This window comes from Lithobates pipiens, unplaced genomic scaffold (assembly GCF_037356315.1).
Source record: "Lithobates pipiens isolate NorthernLeopardFrog02 unplaced genomic scaffold, aLitPip1_a1.2 Scaffold_8, whole genome shotgun sequence".
In the NCBI taxonomy this organism is placed as follows: Eukaryota; Metazoa; Chordata; class Amphibia; order Anura; family Ranidae; genus Lithobates; species Lithobates pipiens.
Window position 1 is genome coordinate 264,438,924 of NW_027507903.1, and position 12,859 is coordinate 264,451,782.

Genomic DNA, 12,859 nt, shown 5'->3' on the forward strand with positions numbered 1-12,859 from the left:
AAAATATATATTTAACAGATGCTGAGGATGTGAGGAAAGATCAAGATATACTAATCTGTGAACCCTCCACACGTGTCAAAGTCATATGCAATAATTAAACTACTAGCTGTCCAAATTTGTAGCAACATTTTTGTGCTAAATTACACTTGCGAGAGTTTTAAATAATATCGGAGATACCATAACATTCTCTACAGTAGAAGCTCTTAACATGCAGAACCGATTGACTACTGGGTAGATTCATCTCATAAGACAAGCTTCAAAAAGTTCCCAACAAATTCACAAATTACCTATTCCAATTAATTCTATGAAGCAAATAGTGTTTGGATAGGGGAAAATGGAAAAGTATATACATTATGTCACTGTACGTTATAAACTACGGAGCTAAGAAATTAAAGATCACCTCTTGCTTATAATTGTTACAAAATAAATACCTGAAATAAATAGTTGCTATTTAGGTTGGCATAAATAATACCTTCATGACTAGCATAATAAGTTGCGCATCAAATATTTTTTATTATTACCTTTAAGGGACAGAATGATTTCCTTTTATGTAAAATAAAAATACTCTGACTTTCATATAAAATGTAATCAACATTTAATCAAAATCAGTAAAAAAGTAGGAAATTGAATTGCCTATATTCTTTATGATAAAGGTACATTACTTATTATGATTAGAAAATTTAAAAAAAAACATTTTTTTTAATGCACCGATTTATTTGAAGCTTTTTTTTTTTTTAACTTGACTGTAATCTTAAAGTGAAGCTCCACCCAAAAGGGGAACTGCGGCCCCCCCCTCTGGCCGCAGTGAGATACCATGGAATTTCGGCGCACCTCCTCCTTCTTCTGCCACCAGGAAAGTTAGAAGGGTCAGCGTGTTTTGTGCATGCATAGCAGGGAAACGGCTGTGAAGCCGAAAGGCTTCACTGCCGACTTCTCTTACCACGAATGGTGGCGGCAGCAGCAGCCGAGAGCCGATCGGAAAATCGGCTGAGGTTTCCACATTACAGGATCCCAGAACAGGTAAGTTTTCTAATATTAAAAGTCAGCAGTTACAGTATTTGTAGCTGCTGACTTTTAATTTTTGGAAAGGGGGGGGAGGGGGGGCTGGAGAACCTGTCAAAAGTATTACCATGGTATTGAATGATAAATCATTCATAAATCTGTTTAATCAACATCTATTACCAATCACTGTAAAATGTTAACATTTCCACTATTGCATCCCCAAAGTCACGTGATTTTGCTACAATTCTTTCTGCATCAAAGTGGGACCAAAGTAGTGCAGGGACTACTTTGAAGTCGCACAGATATGAATGGTGCTCATTGGAAATCATGGGGTACGACTTGTCATGCGACTTTTCAGTCCCAAATCGCATGAAAAGTCACACTAGTGGAAACCTAGCCTAACAGGCAGAAGCAATAGTAAAATCATCCTTATTGGTATCCCTTGGGGACTTTTTCACTGCCTGATGATAGCAAAATTGTGGATTCATAAGATAAATATGCAGAGAAGGTAGAGAACTAGGCTTCCCTATGGAAACACATTGTGCTCTGCGCAACAATCACATGACTACTGAAACTACATGTGAAGTTGGCCATCAATGAGTAGAATTTCTAACAGTGTATGTTGCTTTTTTGGTAAAGTCCATTTATTGAAAAATCTAATGTCAAAAACAAACAAAATCTTTTGAACAACATTCAAATGTACTAAAAATATTCTGAGAATTTTCACACAAATTTTCCTAAGCCCTTGTACACACGGTCGGACATTCCAACAACCAAATCCGTCTGATTTTTTTGACGGATTTTGTCCGACAGATTTTGTCCGAAACTGTTGCATACACACAGTCGGACAAAGTTGTCGCAAAATCTGATCGTTCAGAATGTGATGACATTATTTTGTTACAACGGGACTACATTCAGGCTCGTAGCCAATATCTTTGGTGTAGGAATTTGATCTGAGCATGCGTGGCACTTTGTCCGATCGGAATTCTCTACACATGATTGGACAAGGTCCGATCGGATAATGTTGTCGGAAAGTTTTATAGCCAAGCTGGAAAACTTGGTCCGTCGGATATTCAGACGGAAACAGTCCGATGGAGCCCACACACGGTCGGATTATCCGACAACACGGTCCGATCGGACATTTTCCGTCGGAATGTCTGACCGTGTGTACAAGGGCTAAGACTTTTCCTAAGGATTTTCATTTGAAATTCTTTCCATCTAAGGCAAGCTTAAAGTGGTTCTGAAGCCTAAACATGTTTTACCTTAAAGCATTCAATCCATCGCTGTGCATGTGTGCAGCTCTTCTCTCCCCTCACTAACGGGTCTCGCTGGCTTTGCTGGGGCACCAGGAGCCATTGGCTCCCAGTGCTGTCAATCAAAGCCACTGACAAGGGAGTGGGTGGCGGGGCCGAGTGCCGCTGTCTGTGTCAATGGCCTGGTTCACAACTATGCATTTTTTGCAGAAATGTGCTACAGTCCATTTAATATGGCTTTCTATGGGACACGTTCACATCTATGCTTTTTTCGCCCACTGCATTTTTGAAAGGTTCATGGACTTTTTTAAATTTTTGGTTCAATAGACTTTGATGGATACCCTGAAAAATATGCGTTTTTCATGTGTTTTACATTTTTTAACCACTTGCTTACTGAGCATTTATACCCCCTTCCAGACCAAGCCAATGATCAGCTTTTAGTGCTTTGAATGACAATTGCGTGGTCATGCAACACTGTACTGAAATTTTTATCATTTTTTTGAGACAGACAAAGCTTTCGTTTGGTGGTTTTTAACCACTTAAGGACCAGGCCTCTTTTTCAGACTAGATTTTTACATGTTTAAAACAGTTTTTTTTTTGCTAGAAAGTTACTTAGAACCCCCAAACATGATATATTGTTTTTTTTTCTAACACCCTAGAGAATAAAATGGCGGTCATTGCGATACTTTTTTTCACACCATATTTGCGCAGTGGTCTTACAGGTGCACTTTTTTTTTTGGAAAAAAAAATCACTTTTTTGAATAAAAAAATAAGACAACAGTAAATTTAGCCCAATTTTTTTTATATTGTGAAAGATAATGTTACGCATGCTTCAAAATTGCGCCCGCTCGTGGAATGGTGTCAAACTTTTACCCTCAAAAATCTCCATAAGCGACATTTAAAAAATTCTACAGGTTGCATAAAAAGGTCTAGGGCTAGAATTATTGCTCTTGCTCTACCGATCATGGTGATACCTCACATGTGTGGTTTTAACACCATTTTTATATGCGGGCGCTACTCACGTATGTGTTCGCTTCTGCACGTAAGCTCGCCGGGACAGGGTGTTTTAAACATTTTTTTTTTCTTATTTATTTTACTTGATTTTATTTATTTTTACACTGTTTAAAAAAAAAAAATGGATCACTTTTATTCCTATTACAAGGAATGTAAACATCCCTTGTAATAGAAAAAACATGACATGTCCTCTTAAATATGAGACCTGGGGTCAAAAAGTCCTCAGATCTCATATATGGACTTAAATGCAATAATAAAAAAAAAAAAGTAATTTGAAAAAATGACATTGAAAAAAATGTTCCTTTAAGAGGTATGGGCGGAAGTGACGTTTTGACGTGCTTCCACCCTCCTATGGTATAAAGATGAGCGGGGGCCATCTTAGCCTCACTCGTCACGGATAACGGTGATATTGCGGCGAACCCGCCACGTAGACACCATTATCGTACACAGGACCGCCTCCTGTAAAGAGGGATATCTCGGTTGTGGCAGCAGAGCGCACCAGATGCACACCCCAGGGGAATTGGTTCTGGGAGAACATTCATGGAGGCCCTCCTAGAACAACAGAGCTGCGCTTTCAGCTATACCACAGTAAGGAAGTGGTTAATCTGTCCAACAAATTGGTAAAAAAAAAAAGCATAAAAATAAGCAAAATGCATAAAAAAAGCCAGAAAAAACGTGTGTGCAAGAATGCAAAATACACCGCAAAAAGCACTGCAGAAATGGATCAAAAACAAACTGCATAGATTGAGACAAGGCCTAAGAGTCTTTGCTAAACTCAGTACACCTTTTTGGCTATCACTGAAGCTCAGTTTCTTTATGTGGATCAATGCAATAAAACAGTTCCTCCATTTGGGGATCCTGGGTGGTAGAAGGGGACTTAATGCGTTTTCTTCCACTCTGTGAAGACGTGATTAAAGCCACTAATCTTTCCTCTAAGCCACTCAAAGCTGAGGAGAAAAACTGCTCAGTTATATAGACAGACGCTGAAGTATTGGAAGCAATTGCAGCCCCTGATGACCGTGATGGCTCATTCTAACCAGCTTCCTTAGTACAGGATGGTGTTGCAGAGGGAGGGTCCTTAGGACCTGAGGGTGACCCCTTCGGGTCCTTGGTCTTTGCGGCAACCACCTTCTCTGGTCATAGTGGCGAGCACAACGCAGAGGTATCACCAAAAAAATGCATCCACTGCAGAGCAATAGCCCAGCAACTGGTGCTGCTATTAAGCTCAGCATGATTCTTAATGTAAATATGCCTAGGAATGCCTGTGTCACCAACTCACATGCCCCCGTCCACTCCGTGTCCCTCTTAGCTGTATGCACCTGAAAAAGGTGCATTTTATAGCTATGGAGGCTCAATTTTCTCCAGTGCCGCTAAGCCCCCCTCCTTCTTCCGACCACCCACCGTGCCCCACCCCATATATTTTAAAATAGAGCCATTTCCTGCGCGATCGGGCTCTGATCCTGCCCAACCGCATTGAAGAGGGCTGGGGGAGGAGGAGAGCTGGCCGAAAGGGGAAAACTTTAATGGCAGCAGGAGCGACGCGGCACACTGCCATCTATCGACATGCTCCCCCTGCCTAGAGGAAGCTATCTATGTGGGGGGGACATTCCAGGGAGAAGAAAACCCCCCTTTCCCACGACTTTACCTGGAGCTTTGGGCAGGAGAAGCGTGCAGCCTGAGACACAGAGGCGAGACTGGCAAGCATGGAACAGGTACATGTTTTTGACAGCCCCCGGGGGTGAATATAGGCATAGCAGAATTTACTTTAAAGGAGAAAACCCACACGAATTAGAAAAATTCCTCAGGAATCTCCCTTACCTTATCCAGCTGCAGGGTTCTGTGGTAATAGACCCAATCTTCACCTCTCATGGTGGGGCCCCTTTTTATTGCAGGATCTACAGCCCTGGGCCTGTAAAAAGCACCCTGCCAGGAATATGGCGGAAAAAAACAAATACTGGATCCCGGGGCCCAGAGAGAAGCGTTAAAGGTAAAACCTTGTTTCTTTGGACACGAGGCCCGGTTACCAATCAATTCAGTCTGGAAAAGACACTTTGAATGGATCTAAGTTGCATGGCTTGCACCAGTAAGGAATATTCTAGCGGAGCTCAGCACAGCACATCTTTACTCTTGACCATCACCTAAGACACTGGCGAAAAAACTGAGGTACTCATGGTAAGGGGAGGGGTTATATGGGGAATTGAACTTCCTGTTTAGGGTGTGCCAGTGTCCATCTCCTAAAGGTGCCATATAACCCAGACAGTAATTACTGTGCCTCTGAATCCCATGAAGTACAATAAAGAGGGGGGGGGGGCAACCCTACTTGTAAGTTTGAAAACGCTTAACAATTCATAACTACAGCACTCCATATATTTGGGGTGTGCAGTTGTACTGCACATCTTCAATTGTAACTACATAGCTAGTGTATATATATCACAAATACACTACATTTTTCAATCAAACATAAAAAAAGAAGAATAATAGAATATTTTTGTTACACTGTGTTCTGCTTACTTCATCGAACATGAAATTTTCCAAATTCACTTCTTCAAAGTCATCATCTACCTCATCTCTTTCAATAGCAGCAAAAGCAGCAGCCAATTTCTTTCTAAGGAAGAATCCTTTCCAAGCTGCCTGCACAATAAAAGCAAAGGATGTCACACGAGAAGCATAGATAAACCGAAAATACAGATTCACTTTGTTATCCCATTAAGAAGATAAAACATCTCTGAGCTCCGTTTAATAGCTCAATGATCTGTTTTTGAACTTTATGTGACATCTAAAACTACATGACAAATTAAATGCCTGCATGTGTCTGAAGCCTGGAATACCCAGGAGGGTCTATTCAAGTAAGCAGAAAGGAATTCTTTAACTCCCCTTGTTGCATGCAGCCTGGGTCAACTAATTAATAATTTGACAATTCCTTTAGGGTGTTTAAGGGCCTCGGGGAAAAGAAGATACAAAGAGAAAGCAAAGTGTGTACTTGCAACCTTTAACTTTCAAATTAGTGAGACTCAAACAACCTCTTGTATAGAAAATGCAGGCTTTAAATGTCTGGTTATTTATAGAAAGGGCGCTATAGGCAGAGAAAAGCTATTCTTAGCCTAAGCTTTGTTGTATGCATCCTTATAATTTGAAAAAGAAATACTGTGAAGAAGGAAACGTGCCAGACTGGGCTTAAATGGGCCGTTTGTTTTCATTCTGAAAGTAATCTAATGAGAAATATAAATAATAATGTTGCATATAGCTAGCATACTTGAATTAATGTGTATGTATTTATATATGTATGTATGTGTCTATCTTTCCTTCTTGTACTGTTGAGGGTTTACTTACTATATATATATATATATATATATATATATATATATATATATATTTTTTTTTTTTTTTTGTTTTGAATGATTTACTGGTATACGGTTTCACTCTTTAGTATGATATAACAGATTTAGCTGCAGCAAATCTTTCACAGTTTGCAATGTATGAACATGCAAGTCACTCCTTTAGCTATATGGGGTTAAATAATGAATATATATTTTTTTCTCCTACTATTAAAGGAGAAGTATGGCCAAAGCTTTTTTGGCTCTACTTCTCCAAATGGATCACAGGCATGCAGTTCGTTCTAAACTCCTATGACCAGTTTTCAGCCAGCAGCAGGTTTTAGGCATCATTCAGCTGGTCCAGGCTCTGGGAAGATCCAAGCTTTACAGTCGGGATCCACCTAAATGCCTGGGCCAGCAGCTGGCTCAGCCTCTTAGCGAGGCAGTCACGACTCTCTGCTCATGAAGACTGAAAATCGAATGATCAGTGGTTTTTGATTGCTCAGTTTTTAGTCTTAGGCCGCGTACACACGGGCGGATTGTCTGCCCGGACAATCCGCTCGTGTGTGGGCTTCAGCTGACTTTTTCAGCGGACAGTCTGACGGACTTTGTCTTTCGGAATTTCCGTAATTTTGTCCGTCCAAACTTGGTTTTGTCCGTCCAAACTTGGTTTCAGCGGACAGTCCGCTCGTGTGTAGGCAAGTTGGACGGACTAAGTATGGCACATGCTCAGAAAGGATTTACACGGCCGAAGGTTGCATTGCAGTGTATTGGACGTCGTTTTTCTAGTCCCGTCGTACGTGCTGTACACGTCATCGCGCAAGTTTTCAGCGGACTGTCTGTTCATCGTGTGTGGTCAAGTCCGTTCATTCAAAAGTTGAACGGACTGTCTGTCGGATTGTCTGACAAACTTAGTTGGGCAGACAATCCGCCCGTGTGTACGCGGCCTTAGAAGCAACAGGGGACATTGCAACATCGGACCGATGCTACATCCACCTAGGTGACAATATATATATATTTTTTAAGAACCTCATACTTCTCTTTTAATTCAGAAGTCTGGGGTTAGATAAATGTTTAAAATTGAACTCCAGGTTCACAAACCCATTGTGTCCCAAGCTCTCCACCTCCCCCTATAGGCCACCCAGCTTGTTTTATATATTTACCTTTTCCAAATATCTTATAATGCACAGGGTCCTCTTGTTTTTTTTACCTCTTCTCAAGCTCTGGGCAGTCCTCAATAAAGCAGAGAGCAGTGATGGAGCTATCTGCATCATTGAGTGCAGGGTGCAGTGTTGATGTCTCCTCTGAGGGAAGGTCACACCTTGTACATATAAATTGTCTTGGGACAAATTTGTTTTATTTAAATGTGCATGTAGCTGGACTTTAGGTTGTCTTTTATGATTTATTGAAATAAAGCAAAAGTCTCAAATTGAAGAATACCGTATATGCCGGTGTATAAGGTGACCGGGCATATAAGACCACCCCCTAATCTTACAGTTTTGTGAGCGTTTTTTTTGTACTTAACGTATAAGACGACCTCCCTTCCGACGTTTGATATTTCTTCCTTCTTGTTGGAGCTGGAGCTGGCGCCATATCCTTCTTCTTGCTTTTGCTTGAGCCAATCACGGCGAGTGATGTATTCTATTAATGAATACAAAGCCTGCTTTGTATTCAGAGGCTGTAACATCAGCCCACGACTCTCTGACTCTCAAAGACAATCCGAGCAGGCTACAGAGTAGCCTGTTCAGATTGGCAGAGGTTGTTACTCCAATCCGAGCAGGCTCTGTATTCATTTGAATACATTGCTCACCGGGATTGGCTTAGCGGTATATACTGTATGTAGCCAAAGCTACATACAGTATTACCGAACACTCAGCAGGCATCCGAGGGGCTGACCTGCCGTATAAGACGACCCCTGCTTTTTGGCTAGTTTTTTTTTTTAAGTGTAAATGTTAATCTTATACGCCGGAAAATACGGTACATATATGTGAACCTTTTAAAGTACTAATCTTGTTATATATACACCCCTATCACACTGCATAGCCAGGCAAGTAACAAGCTTATTTCCTTGCTTAGCTATTCAGTTTCATGCAACACCTCCCAACCTCCAGCCTAATAAATGGACAATGAATTACCATCAAAAACTGTCAAGTTGTGGAGTGGGGTGGGGGTTGGGGGGTTTGATGACTCGGGAAGCTGCAAAGTCAAATAATAGAGATAACTTTCTTGTTATGGAGTGTGGATGGTTTGTGTATAATACAAGAATTGCTGAGTAGAATTGCAATGCTTTGGAAAGTAAGCAGTTTCAACTGTATATTTATCTATTTTTGTAGTTTTTTTTAAGGTCCCCCAGTGACTGCTGCAATAGAGTATGTTGAATTGTTGAATGTTGGGGAAAAAGACATTTATACCAGACTGAATGAGTTATGTTGGAATGTCTTCGAAATCCAAATAAACCTTCCTGTATGGAATATATAGATTCTTTCTCTTACAAGGAAATCAACAGACTTTCAACTCTATAAATGAAAAATAGACAGCTGATGGGAAGAATAAAACCAAAATACAGACTATGGGCCCAGAAAAGCTTAAAAAAAAAAAACCTTCCTGCTCTCCAGTATATAGTATGTACACTTTTTAAAATAATGATGAAATGTACACACATTGCAGAGTTTACTAAACAGAATGAACATTTGCTCTCCAAACAGGTGTACCTTTAACTATGTATGGTGCCTTGAAAAAGTATTCCTACCCCGTGGCATTTTCTACATTTTGTCATGTAACCCAAAAATATAAATGTGTTTTATTGGGATTTTATGTGATAGACCAACAGAAAGTGGCACTTAATTGTGAAGTAAAAGGAAAATGATAATTGATTTTCAAAATTTTTTACAAATAAATATCTGAAAAGTGTGATGTGCATTTGTATTCAGCCCCCTTTACTCTGATGCCCCTAACTAAAATCTAGTGGAACCAATTGCCTTCAGAAGTCACTTAATTAGTAATTAGAATCCCCCTGTGTGTAATATAATCTCAGTATAAATACAGCTGTTCTGTGAAGCCCTCAAAGGTTTGTTAGAAAACCTTAGTGAACAAACAGCATTATGAAGGTCAAGAAACACATGAGACAGGTCAGGGGTAAAGTTGTGGAGAAGCATAAAGCAGGGTTAGGTTATAAAAAAAAAATCCCAAACTTTGAACATCTCACAGAGCACTGATCAATCCATCACCCAAAATTGGAAAGAGTATGGCACAACTGCAAACCTACTAAGACATGGCTGTCCACCTAAACTGACAGGTCGGGCAAGGAGAGCATTAATCAGAGAAGCAGGCAAGAGGCCCATGGTAACTCTGGAGGAGCTGCAGAGATCCACAACTCAGGTGGGAGAATCTGTCCATAGGGCAACTATTAGTTGTGCATATCCACAAATCTGGCACAATATAAGGTTCCAGAAAGCCCCATACTTGTCCGATATTGCCACGTCTTCTCTGTTGCAGCCTGTGCAATTAGTTAGGGAAAAAACACGCGTATAGTACTTTCCTCTGTGCCAAAAAAAAAAAAAAAAAAAAAAGAACCATGCAGTGAGCTGAGTTTGCTTACTCTTTCTCACAGAATTGGAGATCTTGGGCAAATTATTGCCAAGTGCTAAATGCACTTTTTCTGCTAACCAGAATGCAACAATTGAAAGTAGTATCTGGCATTAACTTACCTGTATAATAGTGGCAGCCTGATGTTTGATATCTGATCCCTTTATCATAGCACAGTGCTTCTTTTTGCAGGTTTTTAGTCTGGAGTACTGTCGCCATGCCAACTGTATTATGGAGGCAGCCTCATGAAGCTTTGAGTAGTGACAAATATCTCTTCTTATCACATATCCTCTCCATAAGGACTGAATAAGAATGGCTGCTTGACTGGATATACAAAAACAAAAAATTCAAACAGCAGTATGAAAACCTACATAGTCCCTGAACAAAACAGTGTTTTTTATGGACAGTTAAGTTGTTATTATTAAAGAGAAACTTCATTGCCACCACCTATTCATTTTTTATCCTGCTTACCTGACACTGGGGTGTCTTCAACTCAGATACTCACCCAGCGGATCTAGCATTGTACTGCTGAGATCCACTTCTCTGTCATCACTTCCTATGTCCAGCGCCGCCATGTTCCCGTGAAATCACCGGGATGCTGCTGTCTCTTCCGGGTTCAGGCACAGCATCCCGATGATGCACCACTAGGCCCACCCTTCTCCTTCCTTGAATGGAATGTTACATATCCCTGGAGGCACCAGGGACGCTGACATATTCCTTAACAAAAAATGTAAGTAAAAGAAAACTTATTTGAAAGTATGAAGATCCGCTTGAAAATTAGAACCTAAAGTATCCGAGTGAAACTGCATTTAACAAAATTGTGCATGCACGAAAATCTGTGTTACCTTTATCCATAGTTAATAATATCCATATGCCATTTTGTATAGTATTTTTCTTCAGCATTAGTGATGAAGTGTTGCTGCTAGCTGAGTGGAATGTTGTTATCATTCCCTCAAAAGAAGTTCTTTTCCAGGGACTGGGCATGCAATAGGACAGTTCTATCCTCAACCATAACTCACGCTTCTTCTGTTTTTTAAGGAGCCACTTTGACTTGTTTTATAGAAAAAATTAAAATAAAATTATATATATATATATATATATATATATATATATATATATATATATATATATATATATATGAGAAGGGATAGCACAGGGCAGGGAGCAGCTACACTGTTCTGTACAGTGATGGTCTCTGGCCCTTCAAATGTATGTTACCCTTAAACTAATTGAAACTTTGTGTTAGTGTTTTTACTTATATGCTGGTAAAAACAACCTTTTCTGTTTTTTAATTTTACATTGAGCAAGAGATTGTTTCCCTTCTATCCTAATTCATCTGACCACACGAAGCATGGAAGCAGATCTAGGCTGGCAAGGTCAGGTTACATGGCTATGCACCCTGCTTGGTGTTACATGACACTGTGCCAATGCACAGCGTGCTTGTATCTCTCGTAGTCATTTAGGCTGCCATAGAATAGAATAAGTGATTTTAAACTCTTGTCAGTTGTTTTTTTTCTTTTCCTCTCACCCATAAAATGCAGCCAATTGTGCCCATCATATGCAGCCACTTGCCCATAAAATGCAGCCACCTGTGCCCATCATATTAAGCCACCTGTGCCCATCAAATGAAGTCACTTGTGCCCATCATATGCATACTGTATATGTTTTTTTGCCATCTGTGTTCACTTACTGTTCCATAACCAAAACAGGGAGTGAGAGGAAATCCCTCCAAAGTGAGGGAATCCTGGGGTGTCCCCACTGTAACATTCTCTTCTTTTCCTGCCCTTATATTAACCCAAAATTGAGGATATTCTTGTACTTTCACTTTTGATGATATTGGTAAACAGGACAAATCGAGAGAGGGAATCTTCCTTTTGATTGCACAAACTGGAATAAAACCTGACAAGAGTTCTAATCTCTCTCCACCCTACTCGAAACAAAAAAAAAGTTTTGCCTTTAGTGACATTTTAAGCATACATAGAAGCATAATGACATACTAAGAGGGAGGTGTGGAAAGCCTTTGACCTCTGTTCAGCAAGCACAGTTGAAGCCAACAGGTCATAGAAAATCCCAAGTCCTGCACTATGCCTGCATAGCAGCTGGGTGACCTTTTCTGAAAGTCATAGCAGACTAAGGGGCAAATCAATATTGGATCTGTAGACTTTTCTGGCATTGATGTTGGCTAAGAATGTCCTGTGCCAAATCCAGAAAAGCAGTGCGACAGTTCTAATGCTGTTACTGACACACCCAACAAATTCAGGTAGCTCTTAATAGTGAACATTTTACATTACGCTGCAAACGCTGTGAGAAATTCAGATAAGAAACAAAGCTGTTTTAGAAATGTCCCCTTTTTTTACATTCTTTGTGCCTGGAAAGGGCATGCTAAGTGCCTAAAAGATACATATCAATACATCTACAATACATTTGGAACCCTCACTCTATACCTACTTCATTTTATTTATAAATGTGTATACTAACAGCCATATGAATAACTGAAACACTATATTGTCTCCAGAATATTTCACTACAGGTGATGCAGTTTACAATAACAAAAGAAAGCACTTAATACTGTAATCAGATGAAATGAAAATCAATGACTTGCAGTGTAGCAAAGTACTGTTTTGCATTTCAATTAACTTTATGTTAGTAGTAAAATTTGCATTGATATTTATGTGTAAAAGCTTTATAATA

The 12,859-nt window shown here is 39.9% G+C and overlaps 1 protein-coding gene across 2 annotated transcripts in view; it reads right to left on the reverse strand.

The window, feature by feature from the left end:
- LRRIQ1 (leucine rich repeats and IQ motif containing 1) overlaps positions 1-12,859 on the reverse strand; it is a 332,917-nt gene that overhangs the window by 157,981 nt on the left and 162,077 nt on the right. For both annotated transcript variants that reach the window (XM_077471833.1, XM_077471832.1), the window contains 2 exons: positions 10,291-10,492; positions 5,781-5,900 (listed from right to left, as the gene is read on the reverse strand). In XM_077471833.1, coding sequence (XP_077327959.1) covers positions 5,781-5,900; positions 10,291-10,492 — 322 coding nt within the window. The remainder of the gene's footprint in view (positions 1-5,780; positions 5,901-10,290; positions 10,493-12,859) is intronic.